We start from the raw sequence: 24,822 nt of genomic DNA, 5'->3' as shown, positions 1-24,822 counted from the left end.
TGAACCTTTCAAGTGTGCAGGCAGTCTCTGGGTGGGAATCCCAGCCTCGGGCCTCACTTACTGGCTCAGCGACTTTGGGCAAGTTACTTAACCTCTCCCTTTCCTCCTCTGTAAAAAAGAGATAAAAATACTTCCTTCCCTGGCTGGGTTGTTGTGAGATTAAATAAGATCCGTGTATAAACGGAGCGGTTTAGCCCAGTGCCAGGAGCATAGTAACCGTTCAGTAAAGAGGAGCCGCACTGCTCCACTGACACTTGCTGAAAGGAGCTGGCCTCTGCATCCGAACACCCGTGGGTTCTCATCCCCTTTGTCCAGGGCCATGTGACCCTGGGAGCTGACCAACTCCCTCTACCCCCAGCCCCCTCAGAGACAATGGGTGTGAAACACCATCTGTAAAACACCTTCCAGACTCCGACAGCCCCTGGGAAGGCCTGGGCCTTAGAAGGAAGGAGCTCTGGGGTAGTTTCCTCTCTACTGTTACTTCCCCACTTCCAAGAAGTCAGATGCCGCAAGGCTGAAGCATAAAAGGGAAGTGGTACTTGGAGTGGCTTGCATCTGGCCTCCCAATGACTCCTGGGAGTTCTGAAGGGCTGGAGCTGAGGGACTGTGAACTCGAGGGCATCAGGGAATCCTGCCTTGGGAGGTCGAATGAGAAGGGGCAAAAGAATCATCTTATTGCCTTTATTTCGCTGACGGCCCAGCTGGCCCCACGGCAGGGCAGAGGGCCAAGCTCTCACCCATACTCTCTGTGCAGGCCAGTGCGTACACACACACACACACACACACACATACACACACACACACACACACTCACTCACATCCGACCTCTGGCTCTGAGAGTCAGTCTCTGGGGGGCAAGGGGTTGCTCCTCAGCCTGCCCCTGCCTGCCCTTTTATGACAGCACCAAGGGCGGGGGTGGGGCAGGGCCCTCAGCCCCCAGAACAAGTCCCTGTGCAAACTGGAGGGGCCAGCTGGCTTCGGGATGGGGGTGTCACATTTCCCCATTCCCGGAGTTCCCTCCTCCAGTTCCTGAGGGAGGGACTGCTCTCTGCCTACCTGGGGGTCCAGACCCCTGCCAGGGCTGGGCCCTATGGAACCCAGGTGTATTCCCCACCTGACCGCGCCAGGACCTCCAGCACTGAAGAACAGCCAAGTCTGAGGTGGTGGGGATCCCCCACTGGAGAACAGGAAGGCCGGGGCCCCGAGGGGCTTGGGAGGGGTCGTCACCCCCTCTCCTAATCCATCTTCAATATGAAGAGGTTTGGGGCAAACTTCCTGGGGAGGGAACACAGGCCTGGAGGAGAAGTCCTAGCTTGGGCCTTCCCCAGACTTCCATCTTCTGGGCCACAGCCGAAGGCCAGACATCCCGAAGTCCCGAAGTCCAGCCAGCTGGTCAGAGTCCTGCACAGTCCCTGGAGGGCACCCGTCCAGTGGGAGCTGGGTGTCAGACCTGCACAGGCAGCGTCTGGTTCATCTGCAGCCGCATGTCCTGGATACTGCTGAGGATCTTCTTCTGGTGGCCCGCCAAGGTGACCCCGATCCGGAGCAGGTCTCTGCAGACGGGCCAAGGGCACAGTCAGTCCCTCCCCGACTGCCCACCACTCCGGGCCCAGCTCAGGGCCCCCAGCCCTGCCCCTCCAAATGGGAGGCACACTCACTCTGCGGTCATCTGGGCCACCAGGTCAAAGGACGCAAACCCCGCACTGACAAAGCTCTCCTTGTACCGCCCCATCTTGATGGCATCTAGCCAGTCACCAACTGTCGTGAAGGTCGTGTAGTCTGGGACCGTGCGGTCCAGGAGGGGCTGTGACATGCTGTGGGGAGAAGAGAGGGACTTGATGAGTCCTGATGTCAGGGGAAGCAGGGGTAGTGCTGCTGGCTCGGGAGCAGGGCAGGGGCAGAGGCGGAGGAACTGACCCAGACTGGGCACTGGCGATGACCTTAAGGCTGGCGGCGTTGCGGATGAGCTTGTCCAGGGTGTTAACGATCTGGGAGAATTTCGGCCTGAGGTTCCGGTCCCGCACCCAGCAGTCCAGCATGAGCTGGTGCAGTGCTGTGGGGCAGTCCATGGGTGGGGGCAGCCGGTAATCCTGCTCCACGGCATTGATGACCTGAGCCAAGAGCAGGGAACCCTGGAGTAAGCCACCACTCTGCTCCCCAGCCAGTTCCCACCCACCCGAGCGCTCTGGCTGGCCCCACTCACATCCTGGTTGCTCATGTCCCAGTAGGGTCGCTCGCCATAGCTCATGACCTCCCACATGACGATTCCATAGCTCCAGACGTCACTAGCAGAGGTGAACTTCCGATAGGCTATGGCCTCTGGGGCGGTCCAGCGAATGGGGATCTTCCCGCCCTGGTGGGGGGGGCACACGCCCTTCACCCTATGTCTCCGGGCTGATCCCCAGCCCCGAGCCCCTGCCTGGTTGGCCCCGCCCCCAGTCTCCCTCCCGGCGGCTTCCTGTACCAGGGAGCTGGTGTAGGTAGGATCAGAGGGGTCATCCTCCAGGAAGCGGGAGAGGCCAAAGTCTGAGACTTTGCAGACCAGGTTGCTGTTGACAAGGATGTTGCGGGCAGCCAGGTCTCGGTGCACGTAGTTCATCTCAGACAGGTACTTCATGCCGGCAGCAATGCCCCGCAACATGCCCACCAGCTGGATGACCGTGAACTGTCCGTCGTTGAGCTGGAGGCAACGAGCAGGCTCAAGGGGGTGCCCATTGCCTCCTGCCTGGCCCCAGGCCCACCCAAGACCCTCCTGCCTGCCCGCCTGCCCACCCTCTCCAAGTCCTCCAAGACCATGCCTCATCTACCCCTCTGACCATGTCCCTCGTGCACTGACAGTAAGGAAGCTGCCCTCCTATGTGGCCGGCATCTGTATATATCAACCCAATTAACCCCTGTGAGGACCCAAATAACTTACCATTCTCATTTTACAACCAAGGCAGCTGAGACTCAGAGAGGTTAAGTAAAGCCTGAGGTCACACAGGCAGTAGGGGGCGGACAGAGTCCGGATGAGAACTCTGGTCTTCCTGGCTCTGAAGGCCCAGCTCTTTCCCTGTACCATGCCACCTCGGTAAATATTTGGACTTGAATAGGGTCTGCCTGACTTGTGGGAGGGGGTGGTTTGCCCAACCTAGCTCTCTGGGGGGTGGGGGGAGGAAGAGGGGGAGGGGCCAGGGGCTGGCTCTTACCCGGAGGAAGGAGTCCAGGGCACAGTTCTCCATGAACTCAGTAAGGATCATGACTGGCCGACTTTTGGTGACCACGCCCTCCAACCGGATTATGTTGGGATGGTCAAACTGACCCATGATGGAGGCCTCGCTGAGGAAGTCCCGCCGCTGCCTCTCTGTGTAGCCCACCTTGAGTGTCTTGATGGCCACAAACACTTCCCGGCGGCCAGGCTGTTTTAGCCGACCCCGGCACACTTCCCCGAACTCCCCTGCAGGGCACAGGGCACAGATAGTAAGCTATTTCTGTACCCAACCACCTCTGCCCTCCCTCGGGGTCACCACCAGCCTCTCCTCCCCACCGTGCCCCAGGGGACTCACCAGCTCCAATCACCTCCTCGATCTTGACACAGGACACATCGATCTCCTTGGCAAACTCCCGCACAGCCTCATTAGGGTCTTCGTAGGTAAAAGGGTCGATATAAACCTTCATTCCAGGAGCAACTAAGGAAGAAAAGGTGGGTGTGAGAGGGGGTGAGATCCTTGAGCTGGGGACAGTGAGGGAACTCTGCGACCTGGGATACTGCCCCAGGCTCTTCCCCCAGACAGGAACACATTCCCAGCCTCTCTGCTAAACCTGCTCCGTATTCCTCTGTTGAAGCCAGAACTTGCCCCTCCCCACCCCGCCACTGTCCTCTTGGTGAGAACTAGTAACCATGACGGCTAGACACCTAGGATTCTTCTTCTTTCTCTCTCATCTCTCATCGTGTCAAAACCTATTTCAGATCCGTCCCTCTCCTCATTCCCACTGCCCCCGACCTTGTCTAGGCCATCAACACTCAGACTACTGCAATAGCCTCCCAGCTGGGCTCTCTGCCTCTAGACTTTGCTCACCAATCCAGCCCACACACCTGTCTTCCTACAACAATACTTTCATTGTATTGCTCCCCAGCTTGAGAGCCTTTCAGATCACCGGTGATGCAGTCAAGTCCAAACTCCTCTGCCTGCCTTTCAGGACCCTCCAAGGACTGGCCGCAACTACCCAGCCTGGCTTCCCAGCAGCTGTCAAACCAGCCTTCTCACTGGCCCCCCTGTCGGACACTCTCCCCACCCCACCCGCTACCTTCCAGAGGCTCCTCTAGCCAGGAATGCTCTCCCCCACCTCTCTAAACCCTGCTTATCCCACCTGGCTCAGCTCAGCCCAAGGCTACGTCCTCCAGGAAGCCTTCCTCTTTTCTGAACTCTCACTGCCCTCTGTCCCAGGAACACCCGGCTTAACACTTAATTGTTCTCTCATTGTTTCCTGTGTATACCTATGTCGCCTTTCTTACAAGACTGACTACCCCTGAGGACAGGGGTCACATCTCACTCATCTCTGGGGCTAGCGGGCATGAGGTAGGGGCTCAGGAAGTGGCACTTAATTGGAAGCAGGAGGGGGCAGCCAGGGTAGGAGTTAAAGGAATAAAGTCCCAGACAGGGAAAGGGGTGTCTCCAAGCCCTGCAGGGACGAAGGGAGCTTTGGGAGGTTGGGATGAGGAAGCAAACTCACTGTATTGCTGCAGCTTCTCCGTGTACTCTGAATCAGAGCTGTGCCGCTGCTTCCTGGAGGGGCGGGGTGGAGGGTAGGCATGAGACAAGTCCGCAGCTCCTTCCCTTCAGGGGACCCTTGGGCTCACAGGAGGGGCAGAGAGCATAGGGGACCACCCAGTGCCCGGTGCTATGGTCAGTGGCTACAGCTGCCACTGGGTCTCCGGGCAAGAGGCTCAGTGGACTTGGTCCCTGAGGGAATCTGCCAGTAGATTCAGGGGACAGGGAGGGGACAGGACGAGGACATAGGCATGGACTGGAGAGAGCCTTTCCGACAAGGATAGCCTGGGCCTGGGAAGGCTGTGGTTCTAGGTCTGACGTGGGTGATGGTTCACCTATGTGGCGAGAGGGCTCTAGGGCACTAAAGGGAAGCTCTAGTCAGCCCCTGGGTCTGGGAGTACCTGAGGCAGACGACAGCAATGACCACAACAGCTACCACGAAGACAAGCCCAGCTGTGGCAGAGCCCACGATGAGGGGGAGCTGCTCCTGGAGCTGCTGGGCACCAGAGCCTAGAGACGGGGAGGGACAGGTGAGTGGTGGGGTGGAAAGTGTGGACAGGGGCAGGGACAGGTGTGTGGGGGGTGTGTACCTCTCTCACTTGTGGTCTCAAACTCAGCCGGGTGGCTGTACTGCCCATAGCCAGCTACGGTGCGGGCGCGGACCTGCACCACGTAGCGGGCGTCAGGCCGCAGCCCGTCCAGCTGCACGGAGTTCTTCTGGCTGGTCACTGTGGAGGCGATGCCCTCACTCTGCAATACCAGGAGAAAAGCTGTGTCTCAGTGGGCCCTGACGCCCATCGGCCCCTGCCCACCCCCCACTCAGTACCCAAGGCTTTGCTCTCAAGGGCCCCTGACACTCTCTGGGGTAATCTTCTTGTCCCAAGGCTTCCTCCTGCCCCTGGAGGCTCTGACCTTCTCAAAGTACTTCATCTCGTAGTCCAGGATGACTCCGTTGGGCCGCTCTGGGGGCGCCCAGGACAAGGTCAGGCTGCTTCCGGAGCTGCTGTGCAGGTGTAGTGTTGGCACTTCAGACGGGGCTAGGGGAAGAGCGGGGGGGCTCATCACGGGCCCTGGCACCCTTCCCAAGGACCCAGTTCCCACGGGACCCCCGATGGTCTGTGCCCCAGGCAACCTCAGCTCTATGTGGGGGAAGATGACCCAGGCCCTACCCTCCTGTGCGCCCTTCTCACCAGCCTGGTTGGTGGTGATATTCACAGCCGCGTAGCGGGGGGGCAAAGGGCTCTTGCCCGAGACACCGTTGACGGCCTGCACCTCAAAGGTGTAGCGCGTGTGGGCCAACAGACGGCTGATGTGGACCCGGCGTTCTGTGAGGCCCAGCTGCCGAGGCACAAAGTCCACGTTGTCATCGCAGCGTGAGCAGGTCGCGGCGCCCCCGGCCCCAAGGCCCCCACGGCACTTCTTGCAGATGACGTTGTACAGGAGGTCGTCCCGGCCACCCAGGTCCCGGGGCTCACTCCACTCGAGGGTCAGCGAGGTCTCATTCACATTGGAGATCACACCCCGGGGCGGAGACGGCACCGCTGTGGGAAAGGTGGAAGGAGAGGACAGTGAGCTAGGGCCCTAGGACCACCGTCTGTCCAGAGTTCCTGCACACTCCAAGGTGCTTCCCACCTCCTTGCCTGTGCCTCTGCTTTAATAAGCGGAATACCTTGCCTACGCTTCTTCGCTGGGCACACTCCTATTTATTTGGCCTTTAAGGCTCAACTGGAGAGGTCACCTCCTCTTGGAAACCTTCCTTGATTCATTCTCTTCCCGTCCTCTGCATTCCTGTAACAATTCCTGGGCATCCCTCCAGCCCAGCACTTAGCACATTATATGGTCATTATCTGTTTCCACATCTGTTTCTCCCACCAGGTTGCAAGCTCCTAGAACAGTGACTGTATCTTTTCCTCCACATCCCTGGCGCCTGGCAATTCCTGGCACTAAAGGCTGAAGCAGGGAAAATGCAGGACACCAGGCTGCCCCAGGGTTGTGAGGTCCCCTCTCTGATTAGAGTTGGGCCAAAAGAATAGCAGTTCTAGACAGAGGAAGGAGTAATGGACTAGAGGGTCCTAGCCAGTTTCTGATACCCAACGAGGAGCTAACAAATGCTTATTAAATGTTGGTGCAAGGGCTAAGCCTTTCAGCTCACCTGGATTCTGGCTCAGGGCCGGTCACTTCCTACCTGTGCCATGTTGAACACAACATCTAACCCCCCTGAGCCTCAGTTATCCTATCTGGAAAGTGGAGCTATTCATAGAGACTGTTTAGGCACCCCCGGGCTGGCCCGCAGAGGGAAGGCCTGGAGTGGGAGAGTATGAGGATGCGCGTTCACTCACTGGTACAGGCACTGTCTGCAGAGTCGGAGTCTGCGCGGTAGAAGTTACTGTGGCAGGTGCAGATGCTGGAGGCTGGCGAGGTGGTGCGGCTGTTGGGCGGGCAGGGCAGGCAGGGCCCCTCTCCCTGCTTTGCCTTGTAGCTCCCAGGGGGACAGGCTGGCGGGGAGAAGAGGATGGACGTCTCACCTCTATCCCTGCAGACACTAACCCGCCACACCTCTGTGGGAATCTGGCCCTTCCCAAGCACAGGTCTCGGTCCCCCACCTCCCAGACTGCGGGGGCCGTGCTGGTACTGCCTAAGTCCAGCTGCAGCTACAAAAGGCCCTTTTGCCCCGTGGAAACCCCACGTCAGCGGACTCCTCCCCGCCCCTGCCCCGACCCCGACCCCCAACTCTGGGGCCTCACGGACGAAGGCGTCAGCTCCATCACCCGGACAGCCTGGACTTGTCGAGGCAGGGATGAGAGGGAGGAGGAAGAGGAGGGAGGGGGACGGGAAGAGACCATTAGTGGGCTGGCAGCAGCCTCTACTCTGCTGGGGCGCCCCCACCCCTCCCTGAAGCTCGAGGAGAATTATTCCTGAAGATCCTGAAGAACGCCCCAGAAGAGCCAGGAGGTGGGGCCTCTGAGTTTCACAGCCAGCCTCTCTCCCCACCCAACCAGGAGCAGGGCAGCAGCTCCTTTCTGCCCTGGGGCAGGGGTGGGTGCTGAGGAGGGGTGAGAAAAGGAGAGAAGGAAAGCAGGCAGGAAGGCTGGGGTCACCTGGAGTTCAGAGGCCTCAAAGCATCCACGAGGGGAACCCCAATCCCCAAAGGGAGCCCAGAGCTCGGGGCCTGAACACCCCTTCAGAGCCTCTCTTTGGGCCTGGCTCTGGAGAGTCCCCATAGCTACGATGGCCATATAATTTATTATTCAAACTGCACTATTTTGAGAGTGAAAGCAGGCACCAGTAATAATCACGTTAGCATGACAGGCATAAACCAGGACTGCCCTGGACACACTAAAGCATATGGTCATCCTGCCCATATACAACTGCCTTTGGGGAGGTCGTCCGGGGTGTTGGGTCTGTGCCCTTCTCTGGGGTTTAATCTCCCTCGACTAAGGTGATATTCCATCCCAGCTCTTTTGAGCCAGTGGGAGAGGGGGCAGGGGCCAGGCCAGCCTGGTTGCTATGGGAACCATAGTGCATTTCCTGCTAGGGACCTGCAAAGTGTTAGCCGCTCTTCAGGTTGTCAGGCTCATCACCCCCACCCCTTTCTCCACTTAGGAGGAGGAAGTCTGGGGGCAGGTTCCCATAGAGAAGTGGAGAGGGGCAGGGCAAGGCACTGTTCACCTTCCCACAACAGCACCCGACACTGGGCCTCACAGCCAGGTTGGGCCTCCAGCCCCCTTACACAGAGGGTTGTGCTAACAGCCAGCTCCCACCCCTAGTAGCTTCAGGTTGCAAGTGCCAGGTGGGAGAACAGGGCAGGGGGGACAGAAGACAAGGCCCTCAGCACCCTGGCCTGCATGGTACAGCACTGGATGAGGCTGCAGTCCCAGCTCCCACATTCCCAGCTATGAGGCCTAGAGTGCAGAGCCTCTCTGGGCCTTCTTATTGGCTCCACAGGAGACGTAGCTGGAATCTACCTTACAAAGTTGTGGTAAGCCTCAGATGAGAGAACCTCTCCTGAACGGGTGTTATAGCTGGAAAATCTAGCACGCTGGGAGGTCTTATGAGTCTCGGCAAGCCACCCAAGACAGGCCTCCTAACCTCCTCGTATATGAAACCAGGACCAAACAACCCTTGCCCCCGTGCATCCCAGGGCTCCCGAGAGTCACAGCTAACACTTACACGGTGCTGTGCTTCCCCACGTCCCAGGCACTGTTCCAAGGGCTGCCATGCACTGATTCAGTTAAGCCCCACTACAACTCCACGAAGGAATCACCATTAATGTCCCCATTTTGCACATGAGGAAACCGGGGTTCAAAGAGTTAAATAACTTGCCCAAGGTCTCACAGATGGTAAGTGGCAGAGTCAGGACTCAGGACTTCAGAGACTGGGCCCCTAACCTCTGTGCTATAAATACTGCTTCTCAAGATGCAGATGAGACCCCTCAGGTTAATCGGCCAATCACGAGGTGCCTGCAGCTCTGGGTCCCACCTAATACTTGCAGGGTGAAACGTAAACGTGGCACTGGACAAACGGGCGTCTCTGCTGGCCTCCCGAGACTCTGAGCACGTTCTTCAGCTGCCTCCTTGTCAAGGATTCTCCATGTCTTCCTTCCTCTCTCTTTAGTTTCATTTTTTTCTCCTGGTATTCTGGTGTCTCTCCTCATTTTCTCTCATCTCCCTCCTTGCACCATGTTTTCTGCACCTGATACCCCTCCTCCCTTTCCTCCCTCTGCCCCAGACCTAAGGCCAGACCCCCCTGTCTGGCAGGTAGGAAGCGGTGGGTAGGGGGCAGCGGGCGGCTGTGGCCCAGACCCTCCCCAGGCCAGTCCCCACTCACGGCGGCACTGGGACTCCTTGGCGGCTGGCTCGTGGCCGGTGGCACAGGTGCAGGCACCCACAGGCACCATCCACTCCCCGTCACCGTTGCAGTAGAGCTTGAGGGGTACCGACACCTCCACGGCGTTGGCGATGCAGGTGCCAGGGGCAATGACCAGTGAGGTGGGCTCAGCCCCGGTGAGTGTCTCGGGGAAGAGCGCGAAGCCTGCGGTGGTGGATGCGCACTTCTTGTAGAAGGCACGCACAGAGATGAGCGACATGCAGGCGCCCTGGTCCTGGAAGGCCAAGTAGAAGCCGGCCTTGGAGAGCGGCCCGAAGCTGCGCACCTTGGTGTTGACGCGGCCGGCATCGAGCCGCGAGAAGCTCTCATCGGGCGCGATGGTGTCCACCTTCACGTAGGGGTTCTCCATCCAGAAGGGGGAGGAGGCCGAGGCCACGTCGCTGTCAGCCTCATAGTAGAAGAGGTTGAAGGTCTCCTTGCAGGAGCCAGGGATGTTGGGGATGCTGTTGCAGTCACGCACAGTGAACTTGAGCTCCACGTAGACCCGCTGCACGTCCTGCCGCCAGATGAACCCTGTGCGAAGCCAGTTGTTCTGGCTTGACTCGCGCACGTTACACACCTGGTACGTGCGGATGGGGTTCATGGCCTCGTCATAGCCACTCACCTCTTCCCACTGTGCAAGTGAAAAAGACAGAGAGTAAGCACCGGCATTTGCCGGGTGCTTATCACATGCCCAGATCTGCTATATTTGCTTCACAGAGATGCTTCCATGCTGTAGCGGTTGAGCACACAGACTACATGGGTTCAAATCCCAGTTCTCTGCTTGTGGTGTGACTACAGGTAAGTCACTTAACCTCCCTGTGCCCCCACTTCCCCATCTGTAACATGGTAAGAAGAAGATGTATAAGGAATAAATAACTTTAAATGACTACAGCACTTAGAATGGGGCACTTGGTAAGTACTATGTGAGAATTAGCTATAATGTTTATTATCTTTACGCCTCAATTTCATTGTCTATAAAGTGGGACTGATTGCAAGTAAATGAGGCTGTGAGGAATTAAATCAGTTTAATATATGTAATGGGCTTGCACCAATGCCTGATACAGATAGAGCAAGCATTCAGTAAACTTTGGTTATCACTATTACCATCACATTTAACCTTCATTGGGTTGGCCAGAAAGTTCGTTCAGCTTTTTCCGTAACATCTCACGGAAAAACCCAAACAAACTTCTTGGCCTATCCAATACATCTGTTGTCCCCACTCCAGAGGAGAGGAAGTCAAGGCTCACAAAGGCAGGGACTTGCCCAAGGTCACAGAGTCAGGTCTGGTGACTAAGGGCCTATAATATCACCCAAATCCAGTGTTCCAGAACTTAGTGTAGTTGTGAAGGACATCTAGGGAGGCTAATTAGAACACTTTAGAGACGTCAGGACTACAGGAATGTAACAGTCAAGAAATGGAGGCCCAGAAAGGCAAACTGTCTTGCTCAAGGTCACACAGCAAGTCAGAGATCTGGAACCAAGATTCCCTTGTTCCCAAGCACCCAGGAAGGAGGGAGATGGTCAGGACAGACATGCAAAGGGATGTCAGGCAGGAGAGGGATGGAAATAGACTGAAGACAGGCTGGGGGGTGGGCAGAGGGAGAATGAGCCAAAGGTGGTGTGTATGGGGGAGGGGGGGCAGAAGCAGGCTGAAGAGTCAGAGATGAAAACACTCACAGAAATGGACCATCAGGCAAAGGAGGAAGGTGACAGATGAAGAGGACGGGGATGCCTCAAGAGGGGGAACTGACAAGCAGTGGGCAGAGGCAGCCCTTCTTGAGCCCTGCTGCAGGGGTTAATTGGCAACCAACACTCAGGAGAAATGGTGGGGAAGTCTTACCCCACTTTCTGGATGAGATGTCCATGCCAACTCAGACGTCACCCATTTTGTATCCATGAGGGTCTCTGGGGGAGCAAAAGGAGAAAAAAGGTCAGGGGCCAAGTTTAGGATGAAGAGAAAGAGGAGGTTGCCCAGGAAAGGCCAGGACGCCAGACATTGATTCCCACCAGGTACTCCCACCCCATCCCCAAGTTCCCCAAACCCTCAGCTCCCCTGGCCCAGAGGAGACCCTGCAGCCACCCCCAGAGATGTCATAGCCCCAAAGATGTCTTCTCCGGCCAGCTGGGAGTGAGTGTCAGCTGCTGACCCCAGGTCTGGGTTAATGAGGCAGAAGCCAGGGCCAGTTCACACACCTACAGGCTCTGCTAATCTCCACACAAAGGGGCTGGCAGGGCCTTTATCCTGGAACAAAGGGCCGTGTGCTTCAGACCCTGTTGCTCAGGCCTCCCCTGACTCCACTCCCAGCACAAAGGCCCAGCTCCACACACGCCCAGGGGAAGGGAAGAGCAGTCACAGGCCAGAGCCCACTCTCACCCAGCCTCCCACAGACCATCTCTGGAGGACAGGACAGGAATGCTCTTTGAGGATGGGGTGAGGGCCACCAAGGCCCAGACTAGTTCCTCTAGAGCTAGTTCAGTTCTTCCTGCAATCCTTGGATAAAAGTACTGTTGGCGTACTTCTTTTACAGATGAGGAAACTGATGCCCAGATACAGTACATATAGGGCGTAAGGTAAAACTGTTAGGACTTGAGGTGAAAAGTTGAAAGGTGACTCAAATTCAGGTCTATCTGATTCCACAACTAACCCCCTAACCAGGGCACTCTGACTGCAATATGCCCCTCTGTAAAGGGGGAACAGAGAAAACCTGGAAAGCTCCTGTGTATACCCTAAGTCCCAACCAAGATGTCGTCTCCTCCAGGAAGCCTTCCCTGAACCACCAAGTCAGGGTTGGATGCCTTCCTCTATGCATCCAGAGCCAGGTGCTTTGTCATAGCACCGATCCTGTTCTGAGCTTCCGATTTTTTTATCTGTTTCCTTTTGCTGGGCCACAGGAGGCGCCTATTAACGTTTCTGACTTAAACTTGCTCCCCTAGGAACCTGGATCCTGGGTTCTGGCTTGAAAACTCTCCTCTCTGACAGTGTGACCCCAACATTAGACCTAGGAGCAGAAAAGAGGCCCCAGGTCCTTTCCCATAGCCTGGAAGACAGCCAGCAGCTCTCCCCTCAACTCCAACCTGGAATGGGGCAGGGCCGCCCCAGAACTTCTGAAGGCCTCCACATCAGCAATGGGGCAGGCTGGAGGTATCCAGGAAGGGAAAGGCCCAAACCCCACAGGCTCCAGGCTTTTGGCCTTCGCCACTTTCCTGCAGTCTGGGTCTGAGCCTAGGATGGGGGATGAGGCAGCTGTGGCCCCAGGCCCTCACGTGAGGCAAAGGGAGCAGCGAGCAGCAGCCATTCACTTTGGGGAGTGAGGCTCCCTCGTCTTCCTGCAGCAGCAGCTGGTCCCTGGAGGGCCCGGCTGCAGGATGCGCTATCCCAGCTTCATCGTCGGTGGCCTGACAGGCCCCTCTGGCAGACAGACAGACACAGACATTTAGCAGGGGGGTAGAGGGGTACGGGAGGGAAGACGGGATGGGCAGAAGCAGGGGCCCCAGAAACAGGCAAGGAGGGAGACAGGCGGGCGGAGCAGGCGGATGGTGGGCGGCACTGAACTGGAGGGATGTGCTGCGCCGGCTGGCTAGGACCAGACAGCCGGGATGGCCGGCGGTGGACTACAAAAGACAGCGAGATGGAGAGACAAGGAGGCCCCAGGAGACAGACACAGAGACAGAGAGGGAGGCTGCCAAGTAGCCTCTTCGCTAGCCAGCGGCCCGGAGTACCGCTGTCCCTGGGAGCCGTGGAGCCAAGCGCACCCCCTCCCCCCAGCCAGTCCGCCTGCTTGTCTGCCCGCCGCCCGCCGCCCGCCGCCGAGCAGGCCAGGGCTCCCACCGCTCCCTCGCGCTGCCTCCCTCCTCCATCTCCCTCACTTCCTTCTGCTCAGCCAGTGCCAAACCCATCTGGAACTGTTTAAACCCAAATATTCAGCCCCTCCCCCCTCCAGCCAGATTCCTCCGCAGTTTAAAACAAGCCCTGCGCCGGCTCGGAGAGGAGTGGGGGGAGGGGGCGGGGGGGGGTTTGGTGGGGTAGGATCTTCGTTTCTGCTTAATTTCTGGGGAGCGAGAGAGGGAGGGGGCGGGGATCGGCCCTCGGCCATCGCTCAGCCTTGGCCATCGCTCAATCTCGGCACATTTTTCCCATTAATGAGGAGAGGACTTAGATTTCGAGTCATGTGTGCCTGAGGAAGGACTCGGTCACCCTGGTGGGGAGGGGGCTTGCTCTCTGGGGGAGGGGAGGGGCCTGCTCGCTTCAGCAAGAGGGAGACCCTGAGGTGCCTGGGTCCCAGCCTCAGGAAGAACATGGGGGGTGGTCCCCAGTATCCATCTGTCTGGGGGTGGGGCGGGGAGAGACCCAGCCCAACAGAGCCCACCTTTTCTATGTGTGTGGCATGTGTGGGTGTGGGTGTGTGTGTAGGTACACACGCGGGGGTAAAGGATACAGGTACAGGGGACAGGGACAAAAGAGGAATGAGGGGGCCATCTCCACACTCCCCAGCTGCCAACTGCACCCGCACCCTCCTCTGTCCCACCAAGTGGCTGCTCCCCGATACAGCCCCACCAACCCACGAAGCAAGCAGGGAAGTGGCCGCCAGGCCTTTCTGGGATGTTCTGGGACTGGGGCTTCAATGCTCAGAAGGAAAGCAGCACCCCTTTCAGGTTTCACAGGGCCGCGGGGAACAGCCACGTGGCAGCAGCCGTGTGGCCCCGGCCTGTGCACACACAGACGCACACACATCACCCAGTTCTCAGTGGCTGGGCTCGTTCCCGCCACCGGGGCCAAACAGCGACAAGTCACACGTATGGTGGACAAAAACACACAAAGCCACAGCCACCCGCAAACACACACACGGCTTCACACACAGCTACAGTCTGTCTTTGACGGACACACGGATACATATGGTACAAGCAGATCAGTCTTCCTGAGACATTCGTATACAACGAGTCTTTCCTACACACAGACTGGGCTTGCCTTAGGCAAAGACTCACTCTCACAGCCCTCAGATGTGCGGATTTCCTGAGACATATGCATACGTGAGGGCACGTGCATTCAACAGTGCGTTCTCCCTACACACCCAACTGTACACTATTGCCAACCACAAGTCACAGTCTTGAGTGTAGTCAAGTACAAACACAAACACCAGCTTCTCTGTACAGACACGGTGACATGCTCTTACACAGTCACACACAACTAGCATCAGCTGCACATGCACAGATGCCCATTTGCACCAAAACATTCCACAGGAGCATGCAGACACAGTATAAGTATCAATATCTAGAGGTTGTGTAAAGCCTGAGGTGCATCCTCCATGCACATCTCACACACACACCCACACCCACACCCACACACACGCTACAAGCACGACCTTTCTATGAGGTGAGTTTTCAAGTAGGGTGGAGGAAGAGTTGGGAGAGGGCACTGTCTGCTGAGAAAGCAAAGGTACTGGGGCAGCCTCGGCCAGAGGCTCAGGGAAGGAACAAGCCCCAGACCAGCTTCCTGTGGCCCTGACCCAGTCAGGAGCTGTCACAGGTCACGAGGCTAGGGGTGGGGCAGGGGCGTGAAGATGATTCTGGGTGTGGCTGGGTGCAGCCTCCCCAGGTGCAGCCCTTTCCCAAGCAGCAGGCCACTTCCCGGCCAGCACAATGCCACCATCCCCAGCACTGAGCCCTTGGGGAGGGGGTGGCACGATGAGGGCATTTAGCCTCAGGAGCTTCAGGCAACACATAAGTTGGGGGCCCAGCAGGAGGAGAACATCGTGGGCACCCAGCCTGTGTCTGAGGGCCTCACTGGGCCGCCCTGGTGCTGGGAGCCTGCCACCTGCCCTAGTGAAGGGCCAGGGACACACAACTTCATGGAGCTGCCAGACCCCACAGCGACCCCAAGCCCCAAGTCACACAGAGCACCCCACCCTGGGAACAGGCATGCCAGTGAGACCAGAGAATCAAACAAATCTAGAGACAGGAGCAAGAAACCCACCGGCCCAAACTCCAGACCGAGGACGTTGAGGTGGTGGGAAAGGTCACGCTCCTGGGCTGGGCCAGCAGCGCGTGCAGGGGCAGGAGGACAGAGGGGCAGGGTGCGGGCGAGAAGGCACACCCTGGAACCCTGCTGCAAAGAGAGGGAGGAAACTCCCGGTCACCTCGGAGTTGGTCCCCTTCTTCCGCCTGGGGTCCCTACCTCAGCCAACCAGTCCAAGGGATCTGTCCCATCTTCTCCCATCCTTCTCCTCCCCTGCGTGTCGGTGTGTGTACACGCGTGTACCAACCTGCACACTCCGGGTGGTCAGCCCGGGGAGAAAGGGGTCTTAGGCAGACCCTGCCATGGGACCTGGAGGGCCACCACCCGCCCCCTGCCATGGCCCCGAGGACCTCCAGTCTGGGATGGAGGAGAGGGGAGCATCCCAGAACAGAACACATTTTGGTTTTCCTTCTTCCCCTCAGATCACGGAGATTTATAATTAAATAAACCTGAGAGGGAGGAGAAGGGAGGAAGAAGCACAGGACAGGAGCCCAAATGCCTCAGTGCTCATCCACAGCCCCCCACAGCCCCCACCCCAGTTGTGGCCCTGCCAGCAGCCAGAAGGACGGATGAACAGCTAGCTTTGGAGCCCTTCCCTGGGAGCCCAGCCACAGCGGGTCTGACCAGGAGTCTGGGGGCGGAGAGGCAACAGGAGACCCGGTGCCAGGGCCAGCCCTTGGGGCAGGGGGCCTCTCCCATCCCATCAGGTGCCCAGATGTATCGAGTCTCCCTCCCCCCACTCCCAGCTGCCCAATCCCGACAAACCAGTTTGACTCAGCACAACAGGCAGGGCTACAATTTTCAAACTATGCAGGCCTGGTGATTCAGCCTCTTCATGCTGTTTAATTAGTGTAAGGCGGGTGGCGGAGGCCTTGCCCACAGCAGCTTTGGGTTAGCTCGCTGCTGCTGAGGCCACAGCGGCGGCGGTGGCAGCAGTTCTGGTTAAAGGGAAGACAGTGACGGACAAACTGGTTCCCCCCAATCCCTACTGCTGTCCCTTGTCGCAGCTCTGAGGTGCCAGCTGAAGACAAACAGGGGCGGGGCGGGGGGGCTGGAGAGCCAGAGGCCACTCGAACAAGTGAGGAAGCCACAGAAACCCAGCCCGCTGTCCCCTCTCAGCTGCCACCTACTCGGTGGTCACTGCTGCTGCCTCTGAGAAAGAGATGGGTCACACACTGCCTGTCCCCCGCCAGGGCCTGCTTCCACTACAGCAGCAGCTCAGCTACAGGGCTTGCCTGGGAGAAGGCTGTCCAGTCCCCCCTCTTACATCTGGTAACTGTTTCTTTTTTCTCAAAAGAGTCTCTTCCCAGCAGGGACCTCCTCACCCCATCTGAGGTATAAGGACCCTATGGTCCAGACATCCTTCCTATCCCACGCCCTGTTCCTGGTCCGCTCACCTACTGGACCCCACTCCCTGGTTCATGGTCCTGAAGGGGAGAATGGTCTTGGCTTGGGGGACTGGGGGACATTACCTGAAAGCAGAGTGAGCAACAAGGTGGCCCTGTTTCCCTGTGAGTGAGGGTAAAATCGAGGGCAATTTGTGTGTGTGTTTGGTGTGTGTGTGTGTTTGGTGCGGGTGTGTGTGTGTGTGTGTGTGTGTGCAGGTGGAAATCAATCAGAGGGCAAGGAGAGAGGTGTTTCTTCAACCAAGGAGGATAAGCAAGGACCCCGGCTCCATCCTCATGGAAAACTGATGAGATATTTGGATGCAGAATCTTCATGAACCCCAAGTGTATAGGGAGGAAGAACAACCAGGTGCTAGACAGCATCTAATCAATGAGACCATGAGGGACAGCGCCCACAGCTCAAGGACCCTGGGCCTAAATATAATGACCTCAGAGGCCAAGAGCCTAAAGGCTCCCTAAGGCCAAGGGCAAACCAAATCCTGGCAAAACCAAAGGGAAGGCGGGTGGAGCAACCGAGTGAGATCCTCCACCCATAAAGCTTGGGGGGCTGAAGAGAGCTTCAGTGCTGGGCGTCCCACCCAGCCCTGTCCTCTGGCCACAGCCCAGGACCCCCAGGTCCACCCATCCCGCCATTGGAGCTCCAGAATAGGGATGGGGTACAGGCAGGAGTCAAGGACAGCTGTCTCCTGACCCAGCTCTCTTCCCATCCCATCCTTTCCCTCCCAAAGCTGGAAAAAGATGGAGGTGGGGGGACAACTTCCTCCCCAGACGAACTTTTCCTCCTCCCATTATTGCGTCCTCTAAGCTCCCTCCAGCAGGGCAAGGGTACACACCAGTTTCACTTTCTGGCGCTCCCCAAGGAGCAGACCCTAGGGTAATAATAATAACAGTTAATCCTTGAATAACAATGGCTGTGCTAAGCACTTGACACACATTAAGGATTCAATCTTCATAACAGCCCTAGGAGATGGGTTCAACTACTATCCCATCTTACAGTGAGGGAGAGCAGGAGTGTGGTTAGGTAGACCACTGGGCTGGGGTCAGCACCCTGAGGCGTCATCTCTCTTTTTCCTTTCATTCTCACGCCAGCGGAAGACCCTAAGTTCTCATATATGGCAAAAGTGAAGGAACCCGTGAAAGCCACACTTGGGAGGCACTGCTGCCTTCCTAGGGGCACCCCACACTGGCCTGGCCTCCCAGCCACCACCCACCCAGCCAGGGAATAGCCCCAGATCCCACTTCACAGCCTGAGGGAGGAGGGGACAGAGTAGGGGCAGTGGTCCCACTGTCCTCTCTTTCCTGGGCTGCTACAGCTCATCAGGCCTCTGCCTCCTGGTCAGCCCTTTGGGTCCTGGGCCTGGAGGCCTGGATGCCAGCTCCCAGCTAGGGCCTGCCAGCTGGGGTCTAGAGGGACCAGCAGATTGTGAGGGGTGAAAAGGAGGACGAAAGGAAGGGAAAGAGGAAGAAGGGAGGGAGGAAAGAAGGGGTGAGCCTTTTCAGGTACCCCTTGCTCACCTGACCCAAACCACGCCCCCACTCCACTCTCCGAATCAGCACCCACCACGCCCCACAACAAGGGCTCTGGGGCCTGGCACACACAGTCCTGTAAGTGCGTGTGCCTGTGTCGCCTCTCCCGGGCTAAGACACAGACCTGGGAACTCCGGCAGGCTCCCTGGCTCACACCCTTGAGGCAATCAACAACAAAGCCCCACACCGGTTTCTCACGCCTGTGATTCTATCACACACATGTGGGAGAGCGTGCACAAGCGTGGGCGCGACCTCGGTGTGTCTGTCTGGATTTGCATGCGTCCACCCGTGTGAATCAGTCTGTCAGCACCAATGGGCTCAGAGATAAAAGACGTTCAGAAGAATGTTTTTCCCCCTGGAGAAAATGAGAAAGAACCAGAGAATGCCTTTCTCTCCGAACTCTGTTCTTTTTTCCTTCCAACCTTCAAGTTTACCGATTACGAACATATGAACAAACCAAGTCGCATGGAATTCATATGTTTGTTCTCAAACTAAGAAAGTGACCGGATTTGTTAAGGATACCAAATATAAGTACTGCCTATAATCCCAATTTCCCCCAAATTTCTGTGGTGTCCTTCCCTCCACCTTAAGGAAGGTTTTTTTTCCCTCATTTAATGGCTCCAAAAATTTTGGGAACTGTGCGTTTGTGTCTGCATCTGTCTGTATGTCTATTGTTTAACCAGTGTCAGTGCCTCTGTCCCCTCAGGCTTGTGTCAAGTGGATGTGTGTGAACTCTCCCACCGGGGCCAAAAACACTTGGGCTGTCCATCCAACCACAGTCGTTTGGAAGTTGGAGCAGTCTCGGCAGGTTTCACAGAACCCATCGAGAGAAGCCCGGCCTTTTCCCACCGGCTAATGCGTAAGGCACCGGCTCCGGCACTACCTGGGACAAGCCCCGGAACCTCAGGGGTTCGGTGGAGACCCCAGCACACGGGGTGTCCTGCTAGAAGGCAGAGGGGGTGCCGCAGAGCCGCGTGTAACGCCCGGTGAACACAGCACCTCCTGGATAGTTGGCGCTCGTAAACCGTAAACAATAACAGGCCCCCGCCTCTCCATCCCCGCAGCCATTCCCTGACAAAGCGGGGTGCACGCACTCACACTCTCACTGATCACTCCAAGGGGTTCCGAACCAACGCCGCCCCTCAACCTGGGGAGTCCCGCTTCGCCTCCACCCTCCACAGCCCCGCATCAGCCTCAGAGCCCCCGCCTCGCCTGGTGGGTCGCCCACACTTCCTTGCCTCCAGAAGGTGCCCGGCGCCCCGCTCCTCTGCCCTGAGTGCGGGGTACTCCCTCAGAAGCTCACGGCCGGGCCATGACTTTCGGGGACGCTCTCCCGAGTTGAGCTGCCGCGATCTCGCAACCGGCAGACTGCTTGCCACAGAGGTAGCTGGAGCCTCCGAGGCGGCGCCGAGAGCGTCCTCCCCACCCCATCCTCCGGACCCTGGAAAGGGCGCGGGTGACCGAGCTTCCTCTGAAGTGCGCCCAGCCCTCATCGGACCAACACGGCAGACCCTCCCCGGCCCACGCTCGGGCGACCCCGGACACCTTAACCCTTGGACGCACCCCCCGACGCCGCTCACCTTCCAGCGCCCGGCAGCCGGAGGGCAGCAGCAGGGGCAGCAGCAGCAGCGGAGAGAGCAGCGGCAGGAGCCCCGGCGGCGGCGGCGGCGGCGGCGGCGGGCGGGCTCGGGCCATGGCCGGGGCGGGCTCCGGGAGCCGAGCCGAGCCGCGCCGGGCCGCGCCGGCGGGGCTGCGGGCACCCGCGGGAGGGTCCGCTCGGCGGGCTCCGAAGAAGGCTCGCGCACGGTGGTCCTACGAGATCCAGGCAAGGAGAGGGTGCAATCCAGGCAGGCGGCTCCGGGACCGAGGCGGCGCCCTGAGCCGGGCGATGCTGAGGGATGCGGGCAGGTCGGTCCCAGGGGAATCTGGACGGACCGGTCCTGGAGGATCCGGGGCGCTTGGAGAGCTCGGAACCAGTGGACTCGGGGGGGCGGGCCGGGGAGGGAGTGCGCAAGTGGTGGTAGTTCGGTGTGCACAATAATCCAGAGGTCTGCTGCGGGTCCGACTCGGATCGGGGACTCCGGGTGCGCGCGCCGTCCGGGGTCCGAGCTGGGTCCTTGCTGCGCCGCTCACGTACTCACTTCTGCTGTCCCCAGCGCTGGCGCGGCCGCTCTGGGCGAGAGGGGTGGGGCCGGCCGCCTGCCTGTCATCTCTGAGGCCCCACCCTTAGCCATCCTCCACCCACTCACAGACCGCCAGGCGCGCTGGTTCGGCCTCGAGAGCACTCTGCCGGAGTTCAGTTGGCGGCGGCTCCATCACGCCCACCTTCGTTCTCTGAGGACTGGGGTGGGCGGGGCCAAGGAAAAGATGAATCAGATTGGGCGGAGCGATACTGTCCGTCAGAGGGAGAAGCCCGCCTCCTGTCCCCCATTGGCGTTTAGTAACCGAACCTGTGTCCGGCGAGGTGCCATCCACGTACAACGAGCCGGGGGCGCCCCCGTGTGGTCTGTATGTGCCCAGGGCCGCCGCCATGTGGCTGTGTTTCCAAAAACGTCCTGACACTAACGAAACTCGGCTTAGGCAATACCAGGTGGGCGTCCTCCGCGACGCATCCTGCAACGAGGGCCTTCTCGCTTGTTTATTTATTCATTCATTCACCTGTGTATTTCATCATTCTTTGAGTCAAAGACTCTAGCAACTTCTGGCGATACAACAATGGATAAGACAGAGGTTCGTGTTCTCTTGGAGCTAGTTTAGCGATGGAAGCAGGCATGAAGTTATCACAGCAGAGTGTAACTTATTATTATGGAGGAAGGACAGAGTTGCTGGAGCACATGTGAGAAGGACGGCTATGTCTGGCCCTGAGGAAATGACATTCAAGCTGAAATGTGAAAGATGAGTAGTAGGTGAAGGATGTGTGTTTGGCGGGGGGGGGCAGTTTCAGGCAGAGCAAACACTCTTTGTGTGAAGTCCCAGGGGCAAGAGAAACATTTATCGGAGGAAGCCGAAAGAAGTTCAGAATATCTTAAGTGTAGAGTTGGAGGCTGAGGGGGGCCAAAAGGAAGCTTGGAAATCGGTGTGGGGGACCAGAGGAATTTTTTTTAGATTCATAAGGCCTTCCTGGGGTGAGGGGGAAGGTTGGGATTGACATATACACACTACTATATATGAAATAGATAATAAGGACCTACTGTATAGCATAGGAAACTCTACTCAATACTCTGTAATTGCCTACATAGGAAAAGGATCTTAAAAAGAGTGGATATATGTATATGCATAACAGATTCACTTTGCTGTACAGCAGAAACTAACACAACATTGTAAATCAACTATACTCCAATAAAAATTTTAAAAAAAAAAAGGCCTCCCTGAGAGCTAGCGTTTGAAGCAGAGCCATTACTTTATCAGATTAACATGGCTTCTCTGGGAAAGAAGAATGGGAGGAGGAAAGGGTGGAAACAGGGAGATTAGAGAGGAAGCTGTACAGTGGTCAGGCAGAGGAAGATGGTGACTTGGACTAGGGTGGTGGCTGCGGGGATGGAGAGAAGTGGGCAGGTCTAAGATATTTTAGGGGGCTTCCCTGGTGGCACAGTGGTTGAGAGTCCGCCTGCCGATGCAGGGGACACGGGTTCGTGCCCCGGTCTGGGAAGATCCCACATGCCGCGGAGCGGCTGGGCCTGTGAGCCATGGCCGCTGGGCCTGCGTGTCCGGAGCCTGTGCTCCGCAACGGGAGAGGCCACAACAGTGAGAGGCCCGTGTAACACACACACAAAAAAAGAAAATAAGATATTTTAGGAGGGCTTCCCTAGTGGCGCAGTGGCTAAGAATCCACCTACCAATGCAGGGGACACAGGTTCGAGCCCTGGTCCAGGAAGATCCTACGTGCCGCGGAGCAACTAAGCCCGTGCGCCACAACTACTGAGCCCACGTGCCACAACTACTAAAGCCTGCGCGCCTAGAGCCTGTGCTCTGCAACAAGAGAAGCCACCACAATGAGAAGCCCACACACCACAACAAACAGTAGCCCCTACTCACGGCAACTAGAGAAAGCCTGTGTGCAGCAACAAAGACCCTTCGCAGCCAAAAATAAATAAATAAATTTATTTTTTTAAAAAAGATATTTTAGGAGGTAGAGTCACAGGATTTGTGATTGGGTGGTTGAGAGGTATGGGGCAGATAGAGACATCAAGAAGAACTCCCAGGTTTCTGGATTGGGCAAATGGACTTGTACCCCATTTGCTCAACAAACATTTGCAAAGTGCAATAAACACTCTGAAAAAAAGTCTTGTTTATTAAGAAGTAGAAGTTATTATAGCCTCATTTTACAAACAAAACTGACATCTAGAAAGACTTAGTGACTTGCCTCAAGTCACAGTGCTCATAAGTGGCAGGGTGGGATTTGAATCAACGATTGTATAGCTTTTAGACTCACTCATTCTACTTAATCAGAGACCTAAGGATCACCTAGGTTCTTGTTAAAAACTAAGAAGTCTGAGCCACCCACCCATCTTGGATGTTGGGACTCAGAATCTCTGGGGTATGGGACCCAGGATTCTGCATTTCAAATAAGCATTCCAGGTGATTCTGATGCACATTGAAGTTCAAGAGTCACTATCACCATGCAGCCTCTTACTGTCCTAACTGGAGAAACGTCCCTCCATGGTCCCTCTGAACCTTCCCCAGCTACCCTAAGATTTCTGAGGACAGAGAGTGTGAGAGATCAGATTCTAGGTGGCCTTGGAAGCAAGATGGTCACTCTTAATCCTCTGACCATGAAGTACCCTAGATGTGGCACTAAAAGCTCCATTAGTGTAGATGAGGTCATGGATCCATTGCTCAAAGACATTGCTGCTCTAGAGAGCTCGAGCCACCCGGCCAGAGGTATGCATGGGTACCTGGGGCTGGGGTGGGGGTGGGGGGAGGAGGAAGCCATGAGATTCCCAGATTCCACCCCACCCCCCACCCCCCATCCCCAGGAACTTCTGCCTTCCATCTCTTCTTAAGCCCTAGGGACTCCCAGCAACATCATTCAAGGTTCTAGACCACAAAAGGGATCTTGGAGATCATCTTGTGCAACTCCCGCATTGCAGAGCTAGAAAGCCTGAGGCTCAAGAGATAGGTCAGCTTGCCCTAGAGCCCCCTCTGCCCTGGGGCGCTGGTTGCAGCAGGGCAGGGTAATATTTCGGCAGGTGGCCTGGCAGTAGCAACACCTCCCAGCTGAAGCCCTGCTCGTTGTAAGGCAGATCCGTGAGGCCGACACTCCTGTTTGCCCAGCATCTGTGCCAGGGTAGGCCTCGCCCTGGACAAACACAGCCTGTCTGGCGGCAGGCACAGTCTCCTTTGTTCTTGAGCCTGATAGCAGAGGCAGCCGGGCCAGCAGGTAACAGAGGGCCCGTCCTCACCGGATGTTGGCACCATGGTTCCCACGGGAATGGTTCCTGATCAAGAGGCCGACAGGCTGGAGGGCACCTGAGTACTGGCTACAACAGCCTGGGGCAGGAAGTTGACCACCTGGCAACAGAACAGACATGAAAGGAGGGCAGGTGGAGGGATAGGAACTAAAAGCCAGGCCAGATAAGGAGAGCTGGGACACCTCCATCTCTCCAGGCCTGCATGGGCAGAAGGTCCTAACCCTCTTATCTTTCCAGGCTGACGAGGTACCAGGGAACCCAGGAAGTGGGCCACAACCTCTGATCCGGAATGAAGGGAAAACGTCCAGACTGAGGTCAAGATGCCCCTCTCTGTGCCCATCATTCTTTATCCATTTGTTTCTAGGAGGAACCTGAATATAGAAGCAAGACCTTGGCCTTTGGCATCAGAGGGACCTGAGTCCAAATCCTAGCTCAGTCATTTACCAGCTGGGGAACTTATGATAAGAAGCTGAACCTTTCTGAGTCCAAGTATCTACAGGAATGAAGGTGGGACAATAATCATACCTCCCTTGCAGGGCTATTATGATGCTCTGGCCAAAGGGTCAGGAGCACTGCAGGTGCCTAATAAATGCAGGTGCCTTATAGCAATTAACACTCAGGCCCCAGAACCAATCTTGAAACACGATCAGTTTAGGGATAATTAGAAGAATGTGTGTGAATTGAATTGGGGCTTAATACTCCTGTGGCTGTGACCAACTCCAGATTCTCTTTGAAAAAGATAATAAATATGTGTCCCTGGGTTTGCGGTTTGGGGACAGTGGCAAGAAAGACAAAACTGGGAGAAGAGGGCTTTGGGGCAGTAAGTGATGGAGAGATGAGTGCTC

The 24,822-nt window shown here is 57.0% G+C and overlaps 1 protein-coding gene across 4 annotated transcripts; it reads right to left on the bottom strand.

Annotated features, from left to right (window-relative positions):
- Nucleotides 1-681: 681 nt before the first annotated feature.
- On the bottom strand, nucleotides 682-21,261 carry EPHB3 (EPH receptor B3). 4 transcript variants are annotated; one of them, XM_079922966.1, is made up of 16 exons: nucleotides 20,147-21,261; nucleotides 11,461-11,525; nucleotides 9,579-10,251; nucleotides 7,091-7,246; nucleotides 5,942-6,292; nucleotides 5,664-5,788; nucleotides 5,342-5,501; nucleotides 5,153-5,261; nucleotides 4,714-4,766; nucleotides 3,546-3,668; nucleotides 3,189-3,436; nucleotides 2,465-2,680; nucleotides 2,204-2,353; nucleotides 1,918-2,111; nucleotides 1,659-1,814; nucleotides 682-1,553 (listed from the first exon to the last, which is right to left on the bottom strand). In XM_079922966.1, exons 1-16 carry the CDS (start codon nucleotides 20,259-20,261, stop codon nucleotides 1,445-1,447), a joined length of 3,003 nt encoding a protein of 1,000 aa, XP_079779092.1. In that variant the 5' UTR covers nucleotides 20,262-21,261; the 3' UTR covers nucleotides 682-1,444. The 4 variants fall into 4 exon arrangements, with proteins under 4 accessions (XP_079779092.1, XP_079779094.1, XP_079779093.1 ...); XM_079922968.1 differs by lacking the exon at nucleotides 20,147-21,261 and adding an exon at nucleotides 18,555-18,591; XM_079922967.1 differs by lacking the exon at nucleotides 20,147-21,261 and adding an exon at nucleotides 12,696-13,714.
- Between the last annotated feature and the right edge of the window lie 3,561 nt (nucleotides 21,262-24,822).

The sequence above is a fragment of the Stenella coeruleoalba genome, assembly GCF_951394435.1.
Source record: "Stenella coeruleoalba genome assembly, chromosome: 5".
In the NCBI taxonomy this organism is placed as follows: Eukaryota; Metazoa; Chordata; class Mammalia; order Artiodactyla; family Delphinidae; genus Stenella; species Stenella coeruleoalba.
This window is presented reverse-complemented; position numbering and strand designations above follow the sequence as displayed.

What these genes read in the sequence shown, in the direction of transcription:
- EPHB3 (XM_079922965.1), bottom strand. Translation starts at nt 20,261, where the DNA reads ATGGCCCGAGCCCGCCCGCCGCCGCCGCCGCCGCCGCCGCCGGGGCTC. An exon ending in CAAGGAGTCCCAGTGCCGCC is followed by an intron (nt 7,247 to 9,578) that starts GTGAGTGGGGAC and finishes TCTCCCCGCCAG; the next exon opens with CCTGTCCCCCTGGGAGCTAC. An exon ending in GGGACATGAGCAACCAGGAT is followed by an intron (nt 2,112 to 2,203) that starts GTGAGTGGGGCC and finishes CTCTTGGCTCAG; the next exon opens with GTCATCAATGCCGTGGAGCA.